General features: G+C 40.8%; 2 protein-coding genes across 4 annotated transcripts in view; both read left to right on the top strand.

The window, feature by feature from the left end:
• The window catches only part of syt14a (synaptotagmin XIVa), a 95909-nt gene extending 88936 nt beyond the window's left edge, over window positions 1-6973 (top strand). For all 3 annotated transcript variants that reach the window (XM_061696385.1, XM_061696384.1, XM_061696386.1), the window contains one exon: window positions 1624-6973. In XM_061696385.1, the coding sequence (XP_061552369.1) occupies window positions 1624-1937 (314 nt within the window). In that variant the 3' untranslated portion in view covers window positions 1938-6973. The remainder of the gene's footprint in view (window positions 1-1623) is intronic.
• A 1427-nt stretch (window positions 6974-8400) lies between these two features.
• Window positions 8401-24780, top strand: part of sertad4 (SERTA domain containing 4) — a 49171-nt gene continuing 32791 nt past the window's right edge. The window contains exon 1 of the mRNA XM_061696697.1: window positions 8401-8707. The gene's annotated coding sequence lies outside the window, so the exon portion shown is untranslated. The remainder of the gene's footprint in view (window positions 8708-24780) is intronic.

Below are 24780 nucleotides of genomic sequence, written 5' to 3'. Positions count from 1 at the left end.
ATGACATCGTGGGAATACTGTTACATTTTGGGGCGGTGGGATTCCTCTCCAAAAAGTTCAGATAAACAAAAAAAACCAGTGGTGACGTAAGACTTGCACAGTAATGTGTGCATTTATAAATGGAAAATAAAAATTATAGCACACAAGCCACTTAAGAAATCTACCCACCAGCTTTTCTTCCAACAACAATGCTAAAAACTCAGACATGACAAATCATTTGTGATTCAATATAAACACATACCTTTCTAGCAGACCCAGCAATATATATTTTCTTGGCCGTGTGACCTTGTTTGCACAGTCAGTGTTGTTTGACAGGACTGTCACCGCTAATGTCATATTGTTATCATGACTCTTTTAAACCAGGGTTGTCAAACTCAAATTCACGGTGGGCCAAAATTAAAAACTGGGACAACGTCGCAGGCCAAACTCAATATTTAATGAAAAATCCCTGCAGTGTGCATGTTTCCCTTCTCTGCAGAAATGTAGCATTCAAGTTTATCATATGACTACAACCTTAAATTTTTCCTTAAACACTGAATCTGGAATAAACAAACTTTAATATTATAATCACGAGAAATACAATTTGCGATAAAAGACATCAGTGTTATTTGTTTGTTGTTTTGTATTTTAAATAGATAACATGAATTCTTCTGTCTCTCCATCTTCTATTTATCTCCAACTACCTTTCTTTTGGTTGTAAATCTTTTTTCAAAGGCCAACAACAAAACAACCCCAAAAAATCAGAATGTCCTTCAAACCAAATCCCAACTTCAAACTATTAACAGTCCCTTCCGAGGAATTTATAAAGGGCATTAAAAACAAATAAAAAAAACATAAATTAAATTATATTATATTCTTTGTTACAGCCACGTTGCTCCGCACACGACAAACAGTCTTTTACTTTAGTGAACACACAATCTGCCTCCCAACTGTCTTGGAACTTACCAGTTTTCCATCTTTCGTTTTGGCCATTTTTGGGAAGGGGAAGTGTAAATTTGCCCGAGGAGACTGGTAGCATAGTTGCTAACGACTGCAACAGAAAGGGAAGGAGCGCTCGCCGGGCCAACACACTAGCTAAGCCTTCTGGGATTTGTAATATTAGTGGCGCATTAGTGGTGCTATATACTGGCGGGCCAGCTCTAATACACATTTGATATGGTCTTGCGGGCTAAATATAATGACATCGTGGGCCAAATTTGGCCCCCCGGGCCTGAGTTTGACATATATGTTTTAAACTATCAAAAGACCTTCATCCTCTTCCAATAAGCAGACATAGTGGTATATTTTTCCAGTCCATTTTACATTTTGCTTCTTGCGCCCTTTTGAGTTCCCATCTTTGTTATGAGGAACAGTTTGCATTTAAGCAGGAGAAAAACATCCGTTATAGTAGTGATCTCAGACAAACTGCTGTGGCGCTGCAGACAACAAAGGATTTGGGGGGGAAACATGTCTTACTTTTAATGCAGTTGCTGCAGTCATTCAGGCAATTGAGAGACATAATGATTTTGCACAAATGACCAATGTAGTCAGATGAGTTATCAGTGAATATTTGTTTGCATATATCTGTAAAAGTGATGTCGACCTGTAATTGTGCACTTCTTTGTTTCTTTGTTCTTTGTTCAGACACATACGTGAAGCTGACCTTACTGAACTCCATTGGCCACGAGATGTCCAAGTGTAAAACATCTATCTGTCGAGGCCAACCCAACCCGACCTACAAAGAGACGTTTGTCTTCCAGGTTGCCCTTTTCCAGCTGTCGGATGTAACACTCATCCTCTCTGTCTACAATAAGCGCAGTATGAAACGCAAGGAGATGATTGGCTGGATCTCACTTGGGCTCAACAGCTCTGGGGAGGAAGAGCTCTCCCACTGGACTCTGATGAAAGAGTCCAGAGGACAGCAGGTTTGCCGCTGGCACAGTCTGTTAGAGTCCTAACTGCATCACAAACGTACACAAGAATATGACCGTTAACTTTGCACACTGTTGTCATCCGCATTGAGTAAAAAAGATGGTGAACTAGGCTGCTGGTGATAAATCTGAAGGAGCCACTACTCACTTTTTAATTCCAGTCAAATTAATTAGAAACTAGAAAAAGAGAAATATAATATATTGTTCTCAGAGAAAACACGTACAAAGCCTTTACATCATCTACGGAACTGCAGCGGAACCTCTAAGGTTGAACACAATATGCTCCAACATGCTGCCCAACCTCTGATTGGTTTCCCAAGCAGTTATATGTTACATTTTAAGATGTGCACCTCATATGGGCTTAAATCATAGTTAACCGCTGTTAATATTACAGTGTTAAAACATTTTGTAATCACCTTTAACTGGACAAGTGATCCAGGTTACTGCTTGTGCTCGGAAGGTGGACGGCCACAGAAAATGTACCTCACATTCCATTTTTCTGATTTTAAAATTACTGTTAACTTGTCACTTGCAACCATGAGAGAGATGTGTACTGCAACTATTTCCAGTCCGGTGGCGATCATAACGTTTAGTCACATCACTTACTTTTCTGCGGCAACATCACAAACAAACCGGAAAAGCACGCACACAAGCCAAAGAAAAAAACAAAAGCACACCAAGGCCTGGTACACAAAGATTTGTCAAATCTTAATTTTTTTTTTTTTTTATCATCGGTGAAAGACCTCACCCCAACTCATAAAGACAAAAGTCTTTTAACAGTTTGGGTCGTATCGTGTGTTTTTGTGCTCCGATAATCCCGACACAAGAAAGCACACACATAAGGATTATGATGTACAACGGATGCCATCGAATATCCTCGGTCAGTACCAATAGCAATCGATCCCAGGAGTCAAACTCAAGGCCCGGGGGCCAGATCTGGTCCGCCACATCATTTTATGTGGCCGGCAAAAGCAAATCATGTGCATCAACTTCCATGATCCTTGCTCAAATCCGTACCGAAATTTCAATTGTCTAACATAAAAAATAATTAGGTTGACATATTTTAAGTATTTTTTGTAACCAAAACCCTCTTTGCAGTAACTTGAACAATAGCTGAACAAACTACTATTCTTGACATCTGATTTCAAAACTAGTTTTTCATCAATTTGTTGTCTGTATTTATTACTATGATCAGGCGATGAAACATTGATATGGTTTCATAACGGCCCTCGGAGGGAAACCGACACTACAATGTGGCCCGTGACAAAAATTTGTTTGACACCCCTGGAATAGATCATTAAGAGAAGGAGCAGCTTTAAAGAAACGTGGTTAGACCTTCGCCTGGCATCTGCTAAGGTGACTCTGTCGAGGTGTGGGTTAACTAAAACTGGGCTGGAGTTTCATAAGTGGCTGTTAGAATCTTGGCAAATCTTTCTCGACACCGACTTAAGGTTCATTGTGTAACTCGCAAGGACAACGGGGAGCTTTAACCTTTTAAACGGAGAGGCGGTCAGGACTTTGGTCGTAGCATGAGTACAAGGGAGCCTGGATAAGCGAGATCTTACATCTGGTGAACCCACTTTTTTTTTTTACAAAATTTGACATTGGGTGTCAAATGTCTGTTTGTTTGTTTTGTTTGTTTTATGTTTAGTTTTTTTTTGCAGGGCCCATTTTTGAGTGGTTACATTCCATTCCATGTCACAATTCACGGCGTCATAACTCTGGGAGACGTCCTCTTTCACCACACACATGAAGAGTTTTGGTCATAAATATTGAACATGTTCAATATTCGTCAACATGCGACCGGATTACACTTGTCGATTCGTGTGCGGATCCGTGTATGTGGCGTCATGCAGCGCCCAAATCGACAAACGCGAAGGACAATCAGATATGTTAAATATTGCAATTATGCCATAGCTACCACAGTACTTTTATGACAGTAAGTTTTCATCCATGATTGACATGATGAGTTAAAAGAAGTGTTTAAATGGCGATTAAGTACAAATACTCTTTTTTTTTGGGGGGGGGGGGGGGGTTTCCCTCACTGTTTTCCTCAACTAATGTACTTTGAATCCACTCTGGCAAAGAAGCCCATTCTCAATGATGCCACCTCAAGGCCAACTCTGGTGCTATGGCGGCTGCTTTGTAGAGAAGCCAAATCATAAACAAAAAAAAGTGTGTTTCATTATTACTGACAGATTACAGCACTCCACTCTTAAACTACAGTGAGGATTGATAGTTTGCTGGGGGAGGGGGGGAAAGAAGGGAAAAAAACACCCTATGGGTGGACAAAGGTGTAATTTCTAGCGTGCCACTTTCTCACTTCATGTACAGACAACCAGAAAGTGCACAATAATCTTTACAGCTCCTGTACTTGTGCGTAGTGCAGTGTTTACAAAGTGCGCGTGCGTGTGGTGTGAAATGGACAGTAAAGTGAGAAAGGGCCAGTCGAGAGTTTGCATATTTTAGTTTTTGGTGTTTCTTTATTTTAAATCATCATTATTCCGAAAAACATAACCCACTTCTTGATTGTTTGCTGTGTCTTATTTATATTGGGGAAGAAAATGTATTACGAAAGTTATTAACAAAGCCTTTATTAACTCATTCTGTTGTGCAGTGCTGTTGTAATGTATTTGATGATGTTTATATTTAATTGACTTCTTGATTTCTGTTTCAAGAAGAATTTTCCTACAGCTTTTCCGAGGTTCACTCCCTCCACAGCCAGACAGGAGCTTGTCTTGTCATCAAGGCTTCATGATGATTTTCTTTACAAACAAAAAAGCACAGATCATTATGACAAAACCGCACGTGTGAAAAATGACTCAGCTCAAAATGTAATACTTATTTGCATCTAAAACAGACCCGATCGCAGTTTTTGGCTGTAACTTATGCATGTCATGAATGATCATGTTTGCTAGTTGACAGTGTGGTTCGATGTGCAAAAATATGGATTTTTTTTTTTTTTTTTTCTTTAAACGTGGCTCATTGAGGCACTGATGTATAATGGAACTAATGATCCTGTGTCTTGTACAATCAGTGGACTGCACAATGCAAGGAAAAAAAATGATATCCTGTAATTCAATAGGCAGATGTCTCAATAGTAATGATAGGCCACATTCCCATGTGCTATGCTTTTGCTTAGGAGATGTTCTGTTCTTCTTCATGCTTCTCTTTTCTCATCTTTCTGATACTTCACCCTGTCCAAAGATACAGATTCCCTGTTCTTGATGCTACCAGGAACTCGCATTTCTGTATTTACATTCATGAAGGTCTATCTTGATTATATACTGTGACAATCTTGCGCCTACCTTCTCTAGAGTATTCTGGAATTGTGTTTTTTTTTTTTTTTTTTTTTTTTTAAATCTCATTAAGGAAAATATTTTGCCATCCAGTACCAAATTTGTTTTATTTTTTTTTGCCACACCTTTTTGGATGAATGAAAGCCTCCTTCACATGCATTGAGCGCTCATTTGAGTTAACAGAAAACTACCAATACCTGATATCAGCTGTTCAACAAACTTAACTTGCCACATTTAAAAAAAAAAAAAAAAAACTAAATTTAAAAAAAGAAAAGATCCAGCAAGGGACTGGTCCATCGTGCTCACATGGCCGCCTCAGTACACCTCGCTCGCCCACAAGCACGCCGACGGCCCTCTGGAATTGACCTGGAGAAAGGGACTGGTGCGTCGTGCTGTCGTCTGGCCGCCTCAGAGTGCAACATGGTCGGCAACGAGCCCGCAATGTTACCATGCAGAGCGTTATTTATTGCCAACCGTGTTGGCGGTTTGATGATTTTTTTTCGGGAATGTACAATCATTTAAAATTTTTCGAGAAGTGATCAACTTACCTGACAACGCGATCAGAATGGTTATGTTGGCGCCGGTGGTTGTAGCCGTCCGCAACATCACCGCTATATCTTGACCCTTGATTAGAAGTAGAGAGCTGTCCAATTCCTTCTTTTTAACTTTGGTTGCTAACCGGAGTTAAATAATCCGGCAAAGAAACTTTCATAGTCTTTCTTTGCATGAGGGAAGGTGTGTTCTTGCCAGGCTCCAAGCACAAAAGTCCTTAACGACGTGTGCAAATGATTGGCAGACCTTTGAGGCACACCTCCTGCTTCTACAGTCTCTGATTGGCTATTCTTGTCCTGCCGTGCCCAGTTGTAAAATAATAAGTAGAATTAAATTAGAGGCATTAGATGGTGCCAGAGTTTTTTTTTTCTTTTTCTTTGTTTCTTTGTTTTTTTTATTTTATTTCACAAAAGATCATTTTAATATAATATAGAGTTGAAAGTGTTTTCTCCGGCACTCCAGTTTCCTCCCACATCCCAAAAACATGCGTGGTAGGTTAATTGAAGTCTCTTAATTGCCCCTAGGTGCGAATGTGAGTGCGAATGGTTGTTTGTTTATGTGTGCCCTGCGATTGGCTGGCAACCAGTTCAGGGTGTACCCCGCCTCCTGCCCGATGATAACTGGGATAGGCTCCGGCACGCCCGCGGCCCTTGTGAGGAGAAGTGGCTCAGAAAATGGATGGATGGATGGATGGATAAAGTTGAAAGTCTACACTCAAATTGTATCTTACTTTCAAATTCATTGTGGTGGCGGATAAAGGCAAAACCATTAAAAAAAAAAAAAAAGCTCTTGATGAGAAAACATCCTGGGTAAATATATATATTTTTTTGTAAAAATCCAAATTCCCTAAAATGTATTAAAGCTCAGTCGAAACGATTAACATAAAATGTTTGACATTTCAACCATTGCGTCTGTAAAAATGAAATAATACCTGGGTAAATTGTCATATGACAAAATCCATTTCAAGTTTGCAATTTAATTTTTTAATTTTTTTTAAAAACGTTGTTTGATTTTAAATGCTTTTCCACGTCATCAAACCCGTGCTGCTGGAGGGCGTCGGTGCCTTATTGTGTCTTACGCAGCAACTTGAGCTATGGTGTCTTAATGTACTCGTATACTTGTACAGTATCTGTAAATGTACAGTACTTTGCCTGTACTTGATGGGTGTGATTTGCAGGAAAAAAAAAAGTGAGAATTATTTCTGATAAAAGTGAGGGGAAAAAAACTTGTGTGTGAGCAGTTTTCATGCGAGCTCGTCACATTTTTGGGAATGTGCATTTTTTTTTTTTTTTTTTTTTTTGCACTGCTTGCTTCTGCGGGCAAAGGGAACCGCTTCCTGGTGAATATTGTATTTCAAAATGTGAGGTTTCAAACCTCTGATTTCATCTTTGCCATGACACTGTGCACTGCATCACTACCAAGTAACCAACAGGTGGAGCAGCCATTTCAACTTCCTTCGGTTTTTTTTTTTTTTGGCTCCTTGAAACTTAACAGTTGTTCTAATTGAACATTTTTTGAAATTGAAATGCAAAAATTTGAAAAAATCATGTTGCAGGTTTATTTTAGCACTAGTCTTGTCATTTTACTGAACGCAAACATTGGTATTGCCCTATATGAATTTACTTGCTGTTGAGACACCCCAAACATATCTTTAAATACAGCATGGAGCCATGGAGGATAATTAAAATTAAAATTATGTAATCAGTCGATGTATAAATATAACTTACATTGATAAAATTAAGTAAGGGTAAATATTTATTGGTCAGCAAATTCCAAGTTTGGTGGATTGGGCCCTGATTGGACATTTGGGGTTCTTCCTTAGTCATTATTTCTTCTTTTTAATTCCTGTATTATGAAAAAATATTGCTCCTTACAAATTATTGCATGGAATTGGAAAAGCACACACTGTGTGTCTAATGTGAATGTTGGGGCAGCTATTTTATTATCTTGATGATCTATGTCTATGAGACACATGATCATCCAAATCTGGTTTTATTTATACGCATCCGCAATTGGATTTTTAATCTTTATGTTTTTGGCACACAATGAATTAAATGCCTGCACAATCACCTTTAGTGGTAAAAGAAAAGAGAAACCAAGATCAGAGATAGATTTAAAAAAAAAAAAAATGTTCAAGTATTATTGGGGGGGCTAACTGCACATAAACTGCACATTCCAGACCGAACACAGAACAAAGCATTTGAGGGAAGAAATGCTGGAAAATAAGATTCAGTGGCTGCTTGCGGAATCAAAGGGAAAATGCATAACAGATGAGAGGGGCTTGCACCCGCCCCTCTCTTTGTCGGTCACATCCCTGCAGCATTTACCGTGTCAAAAAAAAAGTGCTCGATTACCTTCGCGTGTTGTCGGAGATAACGAAATACACACAAACATCTAATCCGGATTCGATAAATACAAAACAAGAATTTGCAACATAGCAAGTAAAATTGCACAGAAAACATTCAAGATAGACAGAACTAATGTGCATTAGTTATTTTTAATTATACTTTTAAAACGTTATAAATACATGATTTAAACAAATAAATAAACGGGAAAACAAATCACAAATGGGCATTATTTCGTTCTCTCTCTTTTTTTGTGTGTAAATGGATCGCCCAGACCCGTGCCAGTGACCAGTATCGCAAATTACGAGCAGACGGCGAACGCCTCACAGCAGCAGTTGACTTGAAGGGATGGAACTGCGACGCTGGTGTTGTTTTTCTTCTTCTTCGTCTTCTTCTTCTTCGTCTTCCTCCTCGCCACATATTCACAAGAGCCGAGACAACAGCAGCAACCGAGTCGTATCTTGTTCTCGGGAAAGCTCAATGGAGGGAATGACTCAAGACTGACATCTTCCACCCCCGAGCCCCCCACTCACACGCCAAGGATTTCGGCTGCATCTAAAAAGCAAGGTGTGGAGCCAAATACCAAAGGAATTCAACTCGGGTAAGACACTAGCATGTACTTATTAGCGGTTTGATATATTTGACACCACGGAGTCGTCATTACAGTGTAATAGGTCTTGACATTAAAAGTTGTCCTGAAGTTTACTTGAACAAGACTCCCAAACTAACACCATTCTCGTGTCCTTTATTTTATTTCATTTGATTTTTTTTTTTTTTTTTGGGAGAGTTTTAAAGACGTTAAGGTGTAGTAACAAATAATGTATCATTCATAAACAGTAATCCCCCCCCCCGGCAATAAGTGAAATCCGCGATATAGACATATATATAGCCATGTTTATTTGAATTAAATTTTTTAAAGGTCTTGAAAACACTTTTAAAATCATACAAGCACATTTCAACATAAAATAAAAAAAATAAAATATCGTATAAACAGTATTAAAAAAAATAGCGTAACAACTGTAATAACACAAAACATCAGTTCAACTGATGGATCTCACCAGATTTTAGGATTTCTTTTAAGCGTTACGGATAAACTATGAATAAAATATACATTGGTGTTAATTTGACGGAGCATTATAGTGTACTAAAATGTGTCCCCTTCTGCATTAACCTGTTCTAGCTTTGCTGATTAATAATCCCTTGCGTGAATCAGGTCAATCAATGACTGCCGTGACATGACAGACTGAGTGGTTTGGTGTATTAAAAAAGGGTGATCAAAGCTATCCCCAGTCGTGACATCTCTCCATCATCACTTCATTATCCTCATCACTTCATTAAAGGAATCCTGGCTTTTTTACATTGCAACTTATGCAGGGTTGGTAAGCCCCGTCTGCTCATTTTGACCTGGCTTAAAATACGACATATTGCACCTCAACCAGTACAACGCATTTCCTCAACCCACACACAGATTTTTTCCCCCTTATTTTTTTAGTCACATCTTTCAGCACAAGTCACTGTCTGCAGAAAGCTTCCACAGCATGAGAGCGGTCTCATTCTTCAAAGCTATCAGTCAGGAAAATAGTACAAAATAATTTCCAAGGCATAATATATACCATGGAACACAAAAGATAGTCATCTTCAAGAGCAGAAAATATAACAAAATAGGGACGTTATTAAGAATTGGACATCCCTCCAAAGTGATGAAAACTGGTCAAGGAGGACAGCAACATTTACTAAAGCTGCAGAAACGTCTGGCAAGGAGAGGCTGTATTAGTACATGTGACAACAATCACCCGTTTTCTTCTACGTCTGGGCTATAAGGAGTACGGTGGTCAGATCGAAGTCTGAGCTTCCAAATATCAGATTCTGAAGCTATCATAATCATGAGCAAAAACACTGCAGTTTCACAGTGTAACGGTTTTCCAATTACAGCTATAAAATGTATTATTTTGGCAAAATAACTTCTTCTGAGAAGTGGTCATGTAGGCATGAGGCGGTTCACGGTTTTAAAAAGTCACGGTTTCAAAACTGCTAAAGCTTTCCATCAGTGGTATGTTTCGTTTTATTTTATTTTTTGGAGTCGTCAGTACAGGCAAAGTGGCAGGACCCTGTACCCTCCCATTGTTGGTGCGAGCAGTCAGTGAGCCCGACGACTTATCCCCTTGTCGAAAAAGTCGTCTCTATTGAGAATTTTTTTAGGGTACAGTGGTTTGGTAGATAAAGGATGTGAAAAACATGCTAATGAAGTCTGGCTGTTACAACACGCAATACTTAAAATATTTTTAACATAAACTAGAATGTTAAAGGTGCCCTTCCATCCAAATTTTATTTTTTATATTATTTGACGGGCAGCACAGTGATGACTGGTTAGCACATCTGCCTCACAGTTCTGAGGACCCAGGTTCAAATCTGGTCTCGCCTGTGAGGAGTTTACGTGTTCTCCCCGTGCCTGCGTGGGTTTCCTCTCGGTACTCCGGTTTCCTCTCACGTCCTAAAAACATGCATGGTAGGTTAATTGAAGACTCAATTGCCTGTAAGTGTGAATGTGTGTGCCAATGGTTGTTTGTCTATGCAATGGCTGAAATATTTAACACGTCACCATTTTTTCTCACTAAATATACTTCCAAAGGTGCTATTGACCTGAAGATCTCACCAGATATTGGGAACAACCCAAGTAATCCATACATACAAAGAAAGTAGAACAAATAAGCTCAGAAATTATGTTGTGTGTAATAATGTGAAATGACACAGGGAAAAAGTATTGAACACACCAACTGGTATTTATTAAATACTTTGTACAAAAGACTTTGTTTGCAATGACAGCTTCAAGACGCCTATTGTATGGAGAAACTAGTCGCATGGATTGCTCTGGTGTGATTTTGGCCCATTCTTCCACACAAGCAGTCTTCAAATCTTGAAGGTTCCATGGGCTTTTTTTATGGTCCTTGAGTTTCACTTGTTCCCATAGATTTTCAATTGGATTCAAGTCAGGTGATTGGCTGGGCCATTCTAGCAGCGTTATTATTATTATTATTATTCTTTTAACTAATTGAGAGTTTCCTTGGCAGTATGTTTTGGATCATTATCCTGCTGAAATGTCCACCCTCGTTTCATTTTCATCATGCTCATAGATGGCAGCAGATTTTTGTCAATAATAATAATTCCAATAATTCCTTCAATAATGTTAAGTTTACCAATACCATTTGGTGAAAAGCAGCCCCACACCATCATGTTCCCACTTCCGAACTTCACTGTTGGTATGGTGTTTTTAGGGTGATGTGCATAGCCCTTTCTCCCCCAAACGTGGTGTGCATTATGGCATTCAAAACAGTTAAATTTTGCTCTCATCAGACCAGACTATATTCTCCCAGTATATAACTGGCTTGTCCAAATGTTGTTCAGCAAACTTTAAACAAGATTTGACATGCTTTTTTTTTTTTCCCAGCAATGGTGTCTTGCATGGTGAGTGTGCATACAGGCCATGGTGGCGGAGTATATTACTCACTGTTTTCCTTGTGACAACAGTACCTGCTAATTCCAGGTCTTTTTGAAGCGCTCCACAGGTGGTCCTTGGCTCTTGGACAACTCTTCTGATTATTCTTTGCGCTCCTCTGTCAGAAATCTTGCGAGGAACACCTGATCGAGGCAAATTTATGGTAGTATGACATTAGAGTTGTCCCTAGGGCTACACAATTAATAACATTTTAATCGTGATCGCGATTTTGGCTGCCACGATTAAATGAGCCTTATCGTCTGCGAAAATTCAAAATGTGGGCACTATGGCATATGAAAAGTGCTTCTTTATTTGCAGCAGTGCCCACAACCTAGTCAGCCACCAGGGGGCAAACGTATGGTTTAGGCTTCATTAAGCTGCGGCACTGCGCTCCGGTGCCAACTTCAAAATAAAAGCCTAAATGGCATTGATGTCCAACTCACCACCAGATATGTCAAGTCATCAAGACATGTGGTTGCAATTCCGATGACACGACCACAAAGTCGATCATTGAACTGCGGCCAAGGATGTCGTGGTGCCAAGTGCACATGTGGACATCCTTATGTCTGTACATGGTGTTCGCTATGGACAATCCATGATGAGCACAGAAGTCTAATAGCGGAACACTACTTAAGTTCTGGTCGGAGGGGGCCGTTCCTACCAATCACGCCCCTCCAGGTCTCACTGTTATTGCCCACGTGAGCATTGAAGTCCCCCATCAGAACGAGGGAGTCCCCAGCGGGAGCACTCTCCAGCAACCCCTCTAACGACTCCAAAAAGGCTGGTTACTCTGAATTGTTGTTCGGTAGTTAGGCACAAACAACAGTCAGGACCTGTCCCCCACCCGAAGGCGGAGGGAGGCTACTGTCTCGTCCACCGGTGTAACCCCCAACGTATAGGCACTGTGTCGGGGGGCAATAAGTATGTCCACACCTGCTTGGCGCCTTTCACCGTGAGCAACTCTAGAGTGGAAAAGAGTTCAACCCTTCTGAAGAGGACTGGTACCAGAATCACATATGTGTGTGGAGGTGAGCCCGACTATATCTAGTCAGAACTTCTCAACCTCGCACACCAGCTTGGGCTCCTTCCCTGCCAGAGAGGTGACATTTCATGTCCCTAGAGCCAGTTTCTACAGTCGGGAATCCAACCACCATAGTCCCCGCCTTTGGCCACCACCCAGCTCTCTACCCGCTTGGCCATTCCCACAGGTGGTGAGCCCATGGGAAGGGGCACCCACGTTGCCTGTTAGGGCTGTGCCCAGCCAGGCCCCATGGGTGCAGACCCGGCCACCAGGTGCTCACCTTTGAGCCCCACCTCCTGGCCTGGCTCCAGAGGGGGGTCCCAGTGAAAGTGAAGGCAAGTGAAACCGAAGTGCATTTAAGTTATTCATCATCGAAGGTAAATTGAGCTGTGCTTTGTCTGGTCCCTTACCTTGTACCTCTTTGCCATGGTTGACTCTACCAGGGGCGTAAAGCCCCAGACAACAGGGGGATTGCGAGGCGTTCCCAGGCCAGCCCAGAGACGTAGTCTCTCCAGTGTGTCTTGGGTCATCCCCGGGGTCTCCTCCCGGTGAGACGTGCTCGGAACACCTCACCCGGGAGGCATCCGAATCAGATGCCCCAGCCACCTCATCTGGCTCCTCTCGATGTGGAGGAGCAGCGGCTCTACTCTGAGATCCTCCCGGATGATCGAGCTGCTCACCCTATCTCTAAGGGAGAGCCCGGACACCCTGCGGAGGAAACTCATTTCGGCCCCTTGTATCCGGGATCTTGTTCTTTCGGTCACGACCCACAGCTTTGGCGGAGTCCAACCCTCACCGGGAGCTCCGGGGCTCATCATCTCATATACATTTAACATCCATCCATCCATTCACTTATCATCACAAGGGTCGCGGGAGTGCTGGAACCTATCCCAGCTATCTTCGGGCAGGAGGCGGGGTACACCCTGAACTGGTTGCCAGCCAATCGCAGTAAATTTAACATTGGATTGATAATGGTTTACTGTAGAGGAATGACACACTTTTTCTTAATGTAATAAAAGCAAAGCTGTACTGCAGAGCTGCAGTCTGGATGGAATAAGCATCGATATAATTGTGAATAAGTTGAACGGGTATGAGCTAAGTTACACCTCACCTCCAATCGTACCATTTACATCAATCCACATTACAAGTAAGGTTAGCTGTGAGGTAGTCAGGAAACTTTTGCTTCATGAAATTCTGCACAGATCATTTGTCTAACAACAGGAAGTGCCCTGTCTTGGCAGCATGGTGTTTTATGGACAGTAAGCTGTCAAAGGCCAGTGCCACAATTCTTGTTTTGCCTGCCTGCTAGAGCCCACCGCCCCTCCATCTTTATCACAAGCTCTTGCTGTGTTTCCCTCCCTCTTGTTCTCTTGTGACGCTATCAATCACATCTTGCTCTCAGCAGATTCTTCTGCTCATTAAGGAAGTGAACCTGTAGGTAGCTAGCAGAACCCCGAGCCATTCATCTCTCTCAGCAGGACACTGAGACTCACATCTGGAGCAGCATTTCAAAACATGGCCCTTAGCAGACATGCAGTGCACGCTGAAAGTTGATGCATATTTAAACGACGGAGTTTCAGCAGACATAGGGCCAAGAATAACATTAACACTACTTGTGCTGTACAAATCTAAACCCTTGGAGTTTTGCACTTGCCCCGAAAACAGTAAAAGTGAAAATACTGTATTTTACAGTACAAATTATCAATGGTCAAGAACAAACGTTTTGGCTATGTACTAAATATTTACTACTGTACTATATGTTTTAATATGAACGGAGTGGAGGGAATCAACCATCCCCATCATGAATATGCCTTTGTGCTCCACAAAGGCACAAGTAAGGTTGGCTGTTTGGTAGTCAGGAAACTTTTGCTTCATGAAATTCTGCACAGATTAAAGATGATGTGTGTGTGCTTTCCCCCTCCCACACAATTTAAAACAGTGCACAGGTGTCTTTATAAAAACTCGCTGAAATTATTTAATCAAAATACACAAAGGATAAAGAATTCCACACTTAACATCTACTTTTACCATGTTGATTGAAAGCACTTGGTTTTGGGCAGGTGTTTCCATCTCTGGTGGCGAGTGGTTAGCACACCCACAGCTCAGAGTTCTGAGGTTCCAGGACTGGTGTTACAAAGAATATATTTCAAACCCAAACAACATAATTTCCCCTTCGAACAGTAATGCATCTTTCGTGCTAGGGTGGCCGGGAGGTGTGGTGCCTTGCTCTAGGGCACCTTGACAGTAGCTAGGAGGCAGACTAGCATCTCTCCAACAGTTAGTTGCCATTGTCTTTGTTTGGAGCAGGATTCGGAATGCGACCCTCCCGTTCCAAAGCCATCGTCCTTATAGATAAGCTACTCCCGGCCATTTCATTATTCAATAATTAATAATTATGACTAATTTTGAATACATTCAGAATCATCTGAATCAATTATTTCTCAGGTCGCAATGTCATATCATAACAACATTGAGTGTTTATCATTCTATGTGGGTGGTGGAGGTAGATGCCATCAAACTAAGACTTCCTCCAGTGAGATTTTAGTGTCTGCCGTGAGATCACAGAGCTCTGATGCTTTCTGTCAGGTCCCTGTCAGTGCAACCGCAGGTAGCTCTTACAGGTTACGCCCACTTATTTTCTCACTGCAGAGATGTGTCACTTAGATTCACTTAAGTCCAACACGCACACACACGCACGCACACACACGCACACATATACATGTGTTGGTTTACATGTGTGGAAGGGCACTGTAGATGCTCTTCGACACTCCTATGTGTATAACGGTGCGCTTTTTTCCCCCCCTTCCTTCACACACTAGCCCACGTTTCACTGATGTTTTGGCTCGCTCGCAATGCATCACCACCAGATATGGTCATTCTGTCGACCCGGCACACGTAGTTACTAAAATAAGGGTAGTATTACACACTGAACTTGCATTGAGAACATTTTATTGACATAGTTTCACACTATACAGATTGCATTTTCCTCTTCCTGGCCATAATGCAGTTGTAAACATAGAATGTAACACTTTTTCTGTCCCGGACTTTCTTTTGACAAGTTAACACTTTTTACAGTCATGCTTTGTGAGAACAATGAAAGAGGTGATGAAACTTTTTCGCTGCCTGCGATTCTCGGTGGCTCCACTGTTTTTTTTCCCTGTGTCTGGTGGTGGTGATGGTATTGGCTTGCCAGCTGTGCCAGCTGGATGATTGATCTCATCAATAAATTTCATCATGACAGTAATGGCTCCGAACTCAGACTCAGCATCTACTGCGTGTTATCACGGCCAATACATCTTTCCGTGGAAACAATTCAAAGTACAGTTTACGTAAGTCTAATGTGACCAAACAACAAATATGTTGTAAATATTTGAATGCAATAAAACACCATCTGAATATATTTCCATTTGATCCAAGTTCTGGCCTTGAAAGTTGGCTAATCATCCTTGTTCAAGTGACCTGCGTAAATTGTATGGTCTTCTTGGGGAGCCGAAAGAATTCACGATGGACTCTTATGTCATGCCCAAGGAAATTAGCCAGCTATTCCATCTCAGTGTCCGTCATGTTTCACAAGGTAGACAAAGTAGCTGTCTGCTTACGTAGCTTGTTGGATGTAAATGACTTGGAAGACTTTGCACCACAAAGCTTTTCATGGGCGAGTCTGAACCTCGGACATGGGCCATTGCTCCTGGTCTTGCCAAGAGGTATCGGTTGTTTTCAAGAAGACACATGCCTGTTTCTTCTCAACAAGGCGCTGTAATGCACACATCATTTTTGGGTGCCAGGCGAACTGGGACAGGCACCAGTGACATAGAGTCACACATTTTCTGTGTTGTTAAGCAATATTGGTGTGTGTAGCAAACAACCTCTATGATGAATAAAGGTCTTGTTAGCACATACAGTGGTGCTTTGAGATACAAGTTTTTTTTTTTTTTGTGTGCATGCTCTTTTACTCAAAACACTCTTATTTCAAACTATCTTTCCCGTTGAAATGAATGGAAATGCCATTAATCCGTTCCGGCCTCCACTACTCCCCCCAGAATTTATTTCTTTTGTTTTACAATAAGGAAAAATAGCACTTTATAATATTATACTTTATCAAAAGACAGGGTGATAAAATAATTAAAATGATGAATGTAAAGCATTAAACAGTTTGTGCCTCATGATCTAATGTTGTGCTGCGCCTTCTGGTGTCCCCGCTTTGGCCACTGGAGGAACTATTGTATAGTACAATCATGCAGACAAACAAAGAAGAATACATTTCTTCTTCTGCTGTTCTAGCACATAGTACTTTGCTGTAATATTAGTCTTTTTTTTGTCAAGGATTAAGAATATTTGCCCGTGTGTAATGTTATATTATCTGTCTATATGTGTTGTTCCATCATATGCGTTCAAAAATCCGTTTCTTAAAGGGTTCTAAAACCGCAACTGTCGTTGCTGTTAGCACGTCAGTGCGGTTTCCCATTCATTTGGTTATTGTCTGTTAGCGTTAAGATAGCGGACTTTCCTCAGACAAAGTTGTGGTTGTTTTACATACACAACTTATAATTGTCTTTATTTTATGCTTAGTTTGACCATAAACATCAACTGGGAGTGGCATTAAACAACTTGAAACCTCATTTTATTTTAGGAAATGTGGTTCATCAAAAAATGGTTCTTATTGGGAAGTGAGTTACTGCCACCATAAAGGGCTCGCAAGTCAAAGCAAAAACGGCCGAATGATGGCGCGTGTATCGAAAACTCGTAAGTTGGGTCACTTGTATCTCAACGTATCACTGTAGTTGTTGTGTGTGCATTATTAGCCATAACATTTCGACGACGAAGATGGAGTTTCACTTCACAGCATGCCCTCGTACGTCGCAGCCAGTCCCGATGTACATGAATGAATGTTAAGACTCGTGTTGATAGTAACAGTAAACGTTAGCGAACCGCTATTGTCATTTGAAACGAGCTTATTTTTTTTTAATCTTTGACCCGCGCAGCCGTATTATGTGTTGCCGGACATTTCGCTGCTCCACAGAGCGTTATAGTGCAGCGATGGCAGCAGACAGACAAGTTGAATGTCCTCTCTCTTGTTGTTTGTTGAAGAGAAACATGCAGGACTCCCACTAATTACAACTACAATTGGGGCAATGATGAGTTGTATTTGTAATGATTTGTTTTTATTTGTTTGTATGCATGTCGGTCAACATATGGCTATGTGAAACATGAAAAGGACTCAGAAAACCTTTTTTGTGTGTCTATTTATGTGACTGTAGATTAGTCTTTACACGACAGGATTTTTGGGGCCGATCACCGATCCGATCACAAGATGGAGGGAATGTGTCTATTCAAATGACTTGTTCACTTACTGGATATACTTGTGTACTTAATTGCTCAAAAATGATATTTACAATAAATAATGTATCTTTGTTCATCTATTTATGCCTAGTGAGGCATAGTGACAGACAAAACAAATGAACGCTCTTTAAATTACTTTATTGTAATTAAATTACTTCACACACACCCAAACTTTAGTGCATGATTCGACAGAATGTTTGCTTACAACAGTTAGTGCTAGCACTAGCTTGCTAGCCTACATAACGTTTTGTTGCCTGCTTTCGAGCGGTGTCATATTAAAAGCACGTGAACATACCTCAAGCAAGCCTTAAAGGAACGTCCTCTCCGAGCACCGGCGACCACCAACACACGTTTTCCCCCCTGCGCGATTCACTAGTGTTGTCATCGCCATTGTAACGAGTGTATCCTGTCGCGTTTGAATTGACAAGATGAAGCCCAGTGATCGTAAAAAACGGGATGTGGTGGTATCGGAATACAATATTTTATTGCAGTAGTCTGACACAGTGCAATCGTGAAATACCAAATTTGTCTTGTAGTCTGATTACGTGTTGTCGGTACCACACCGCCGACATGTTTTTTTAAAAATAACTTTTATCGGTGGGCAAATATTTACAGTACTACGTCAAAAGACACGGGACAAGGCTAAAAATAAACTAGCATTTGGATTTGAATATATTGTACATGATGGCGATGTGGAGTAAATGTCTTCAGCGAATTATGATGTTAAAGCCGATCAGCATAAAATGTTAACTATAGGCGTAAAGTCTACTGTATATGCAGCTCAAGATCTTCCTCATACTCCTCATCGTGTCTACGCAACAAATTCAATCAATCAATATTCCCGTAGTGGATGTTATATTGGATTATTCAGATACCGTAAGTATTATTTCTGTTTGACTCATTTTCAGTAACCAAAAAAAAAAAAAGAGTAGATGAAGAAAGTTGTGATATATAATAAACAAGTTTTTCACAGATTAAGAAAAATATATGCCCGTGAGTATTATTATATTACCTGTCTGTATATGTTACGTTTTGTGTGAATATTTGTTGTTTGAAGGTAAATCCCTCCCGTGACCGAATGCTAATATTAGCTAGGCCGTCAATAGAATTTTCGATTGACTGTTAGCATCAATATGGCGATTTCAAAAACAATATGTGTCTTGTATTTGAATATAAAATAATAATAATTTTTGTTCTGCGCTTAATTTTACAGTAAACTCCAACCGGGCTGTCAATACACAGTTTCAAGCACGCTCAGGGAGGGCAGATTAACATTCCACACGTTGCAAAGTACAAGCTGCTATATGTGGCTAGCGACATTAGCTTCAGCTATCATCTTGAGGCTAACCCAAATTCCTGCGCGTTTATCCAGTCAGGCGGTGCTGGTCACAGTTTCACCTTGCGTCATCACAAGATTCTTGGGCGGGATGTTTTGGTGATAAAAGAATTTCAGATTGACACTGAAAATGCAGTTTTGGGTCATTTTTCGGTGGGTGAAATTTCTTGCTTACTTAGAAATTTGTACTGGCTCGGCCGAGTGGGCCGGTTTTCTATACGTAGGTGGTGGCATGACACAGCGGTGTAGTGGACCTAGGGCAACCAGGCCATTGTTAAATTAGGACCCTGCATATTTATTTGATTTTGTTGTCTGCAGCCAGGTATGGATTGCAAATGGGAATCTGTTCTCTGGATAAATAAAGGTTAAATAAACATAGATTTTATAGTTAAAGCTCGGACTTGCGATCGACAGTAAATCCCCAATCGGCATTCGCATTGACAGTAACGAATGACTGACGAATCACAATCGTTGCTCCTTGTACTACTCCTTGTACTCTTCCAAAATATTATGTTAATATTCCAAATAGACGTAATTGTCCAACAACTTAAAAATCCAATTTGATTATTTGAAAACTATCCTAGCAGCTGTTTTTTTTATTGTTTTTTTGGGGGACGCAGATTTTGTCAACACCAGAAAGAGGGTACGCTGACGCATTCTAGCAACCGCCAAAAAGAGGTTGTCAAAACGTTTTTTTTTACTTTAAAATGGCTCACTAACTCATTTAATGCCAGCTGTTTTTCAGAAATTGTGAGAGCCGGGTGCCAGCCATTTTTGACAATTTTGACTGATTTTGAAGGCCTACAGAAAATTGTGTTCGATAGCTATAGAAACATAGCTCTCACCAAAAGAAAGATCTAACCCTCTTCTTTCATCAAGAAAAAAAGTAAATTTCTACTTTCTACCATTCTTTTGCAAGCAGCAGTTGAACATAGGTAAGTTTCTTGAAAATACCTGTTTCCCAAAAAAAACAGAAAAAGAGCCTTTTTTGAAATGATGCATTTCAAGCAGAACTTTCACTTTGATGCTAATTTTTTACTTTTATGATAGCTCAAATATCGATACAATGTTTTCCTACTTTATAACAACAGTATAAAAAAACTCAAAAAAGGGTATTTTGATGGCAAAGTACAGTTTATTTCCAAGTCTAACATGCATTTTCAAATGGGTGATGCATGAACTTTCAAGTATGTACAGCTGTGTGTGTGTGTGTGTGTGTTTGTCTGTGTGCATGTGTGTATGCATGTGTCTGTGCATGTTTGGGTGCGTGTATGTTGGACTTTTGGGGGTTGCCAGTCAGCAGACGACCAGCCATGAACAGCCCCACCACTGCTTGATGCACCTCCTGTAAATGATAACAAGTAAACAATTATAACTTTGTTACACACTAGGGTTGATAATTCACTGTGCTCGCCAACCATGGCAGGTGCGCCATCCGTAATAATCCCCGTGATTTTATTCCACTTTAATTTTATGTCATGTACGGCGGAACAAATAGAAGCAAATAAATCTTTCCCTCGTTTGGTCCTTAAGGCTCTGGAGGTCAAGTAGATCTTCACGCACGTTCATTTCACTGTCCACTCCTCGAAAAGAAATCAGTAACTGAGCGCTGTCGGATGCATCCGTGCTTTCGTCACAGGCTCACGAAAAAAATTCAAACTCCACTCCTTTTGCGTCCAACTGTCTCTTAATATCAGAAGAAACTTCTTCGATCCTTCGTGACACAGTGCTACGAGCCAGGAAAACATTGGCGAACTGTTGCTTTTTCTCAGGACAAATGTTCTCCACCATTTTCATCACACAGTCTTTAATAAATTCACCCTCAGTAAAAAGTTTGCGGTGCTTGGCAATCAGCATTGCCACCTCATAGCTTGCCTTTGTTGCATTTTCATTCGACTCACTGGCTCTTGTGAAAAAGTGTTGCTGTGCCGTTAAACCAGCTTCCAGTTGCTTCAATTTTTCACTGCGTTCGTTCCCAGTTAGCTTGTCGTAATTAGCATGTTCCGTCTGGTCGTGCCACTTTATATTGAACTCCTTGAACACAGCCACAGTCTCTTGGCAAATTAGGCAGTTTCTAAACTCAGTGAAAAAATATTCAGACTTCCATTTGTCGGCCCTCGCTATCAACTTTCCTTTTCTTACTTCCAGTTGCCATTTTAGAAATGGGCAAAAAACAGATCATGCGCAAAACGGCCCTGCGAGAGTTCAGCCACAAGTTTACTGCCATCCTGTGGTGAAATATAAAATTGCACATGTATTTTGTACTGCCGGGCCACATATTATTGGTTTTATGACAGAGGCTTCGGGCCAGTGGAAATATGAACACGGGCCGGATTTGGCCCGGGGGCCGGACTTTGGGCATGTCTGGTCTACAGGATGCATGATTAGTAAATGTGTAGTATCGTAGGACATACTATCGTGCTTTTTAGTGCACGTTGCATAATAAAAATGGTAAAATGGAGTAATTGCTCAGTCTATGGATGTTAGCTTTGAAGTTAGCAGGTTCTTACCTCGTCGGTGACTTTCTGCAGGTTTATGGGGGACGCTCTGCTTGTTTTTCGCTCCAACTGGCTCACCGTGTCTCTCTCGCTCAACCACGCCCCTGTAACGCTCCACCGTCAGATGTAGTCATAGTAATATAGTCAGAGGGATATAGTCTTCCTCTGATGTGCTGACAAAATTCTGATCAAAGCTACTGCTGCCCTCTAATGTCGATTTAACATACTAAAATCCTTCCCAACCCTTAGATACTTGTGGAGCTGCGTCAAACCCTCTATTACAATATTATTTAAAAAGACAAAACACTGAAAACGTATTAATACGTCCATGGCACTAAACGGATGCGTTTATGAAAACGTATTAATACGTCCGTTGCATTAAATGAGTTAACCAGGATGCCTGGTCTGTGCTGTAAAATGCTTAAATCCACGCTGGCTCAGGAAGTTAGCCTCTAGTTAGCTGCTAGCGGCTAGCAATCATCTTCCACAATATGATGAATTAATCTTGCAGAAGTTTCTTCCAGTCATTCTATCGCGGTCCTGAATATCCATGCAGCTCTTTGGGCATGGCCATGGGACACCTTGCTCCACAGAGATTATCATCTCGAGGGAGATGGCTACGTGCATCTGTGATACATGATAAACGACAGCACTTGGAAGCTACTTTACAACTGCGCATATGCGCGTGCCCCTTACGTCAAGATGTTGACCGTAAAACAAAGGAAGTAAATACAGTGGGGCAGCATGTTGTAGTAGTATGTTATTCTTTGATCATTCTTTTGTTCATTCAAATCTGAGAATTCTGATTTTTTCTTATTTTTTGCCACACTCCCGTGTGAATTTGAAATTAGTACCGATTTGTTCATAGCACTATACATAGTTATACTTGAGGTGTTCTCGGATATCACCATTTCACTGATACATCTCATGAAATGCAGTGGCTGAAATAATTATTTAACATGTCACCATTTTTCTCTAAATATATTTCCAAAGGTGCTATTGACATGAAATTTTCACCAGATGTCAGAAACAACCCAAGTAATACATACATACAAAGAAAGTAGAACAAATAAGATCAGAAATTTAGTTGTGTGTAATAATGTGAAACGACACAGCAAAAAAGTATTGAACACATGAAGAAAGGGAGGTGCAAAAAGGCATGGAAAGCCAAGACAACACCTAAAATCTATCAATAATCAAACAGCAATCCAGCCACATGTCAGTGCAAATGAATATCAGCTGGTTTAGTCGTAATTGATGGCCTACAAAAAGGTCTCATTGCCAAGGTGTGAGTCAAGACACATCTCATGATGGGTAAGAGCAAAGAGCTGTCTCAAGACCATCGCAAACTAATTGTTGCAAAACATAATGATGGCATTGGTTACAGGCGTATATCTAAGCTTCTGAATGTTCCAGTGAGCATGGTTGGGGCCATAATATGTTAAGTGGAAAGCCAACCATACCACCATAGATTTGCCTCGATCAGGTGCTCCTCGGTACGTGGTGTAACTTTGTACGGAGCTGGGTTAGACCGGGTTCCGGGAGCATGCTGTGACAGATCTGGGAGCAAGCTGTGACAATGCGAGAGATTGCGTGATTTCCGAAGACAAAAAACATGGCGGCGCGCCTTGCATAGACTTGGAAAAGCAGTTATTACATGACAAGTCTTTTTACTTTTTCTGCGGCGGATGGTTGCTTTGTTCTTTTCTCTTTTCCTTCACCAGCTTTGCAAGCAGCGCCGACTCGTAGAGAGCTACTTGCGATCCGCGCAGCTACGTCAACGCCAACTCGTCTGTCATGGATGATCTGAGCCCGCGCGTTGAGCTGCCGCTGAAGAGGAAAAAAGATGATTCTTCCACTTCAACTGAGGATTTACTCGATTCGACAGAGACACAGACGAGTGTCCTCCTCTCAATCAACAAGAAATTGTCAATTACACTTGATTTGCTTCACCAAGAGATTGCCGAACTCAGAAAGAGCATAAAGGGAGGTAAGATTAGAGAATACTGCGCTTCGATCAAACATGATGTCAACATGGAAATACAAACTCTTCGACAGGAATATAAACTCATGAAAGGAACTACGCTGGACATTCAATCACGACGTATGCACAACAATCAAATTTTCTCCGGCATTCCAGAAAATGCTCCGGAAGACCCCGAGGTGCAGATTAAAGAGTTCATGATGTCCGCGCTCAAGATACAGCAAGATACAGTCAAGATTACCTACCTGTCCACCGATGGGCAGGCCCTCGTCCAGGAAACCGACTACGTCCCATCATTGCGAAGTTTGAACACTTTCAGCAAAAAAGTATTTGTAAAATCAAAAGGTCGGAAGTACAAAGAGACTTCGTTTGGAATGAACGATCAGTTACTCAAGGAAATCAACGAGAGGCGTAAAAACTTTTGCTTAGACAAACAAAAAAACGGTCTGTCTGCTTTTCTGCTCTGCTTGTTTCCACACGTACTAAACACACAAGTCGCTCAAAACTCTTCTTGCGCACTGCAAACAACCACCACACGCCATATTATCCCCTTGTCATTGTTTATTTTCTATGTTCAGTTTTCTTTCTTTACCCTTCTATGTACCCTGGCTTTGCTGTACTAAAATATAGCATCTCTATCACCCTCTCTAAATAACATTTGTCAACACAATACCAAAAAACGGGATAAAAAACAACAATTTGGTACATCTTGGCTTAGTACCAAATCTATTTAAAATTATGATACACGCACCCATTATATGTCACACTTAGCTTTTGTGTCATGGAATGTCAATGGCATTCGATCACAGGGAAAGAGAATTAAGATTATGGATTATATCACTACATTTTAAACAGACCTCCTCCTATTACAAGAAACACACCTTATTGAGTCAGAAGAAAAATCCCTCGACTCTAATTTCACTCAGGCTATCTCTGCCTTTTATAACAGTAGACAAATACTAGTGCATAAAATAATACTAGTGCATAAAAGACTACTTTTTA

This window comes from Phycodurus eques, chromosome 14 (genome assembly GCF_024500275.1).
Source record: "Phycodurus eques isolate BA_2022a chromosome 14, UOR_Pequ_1.1, whole genome shotgun sequence".
Lineage (NCBI taxonomy): Eukaryota > Metazoa > Chordata > Actinopteri > Syngnathiformes > Syngnathidae > Phycodurus > Phycodurus eques.
This window is presented reverse-complemented; position numbering and strand designations above follow the sequence as displayed.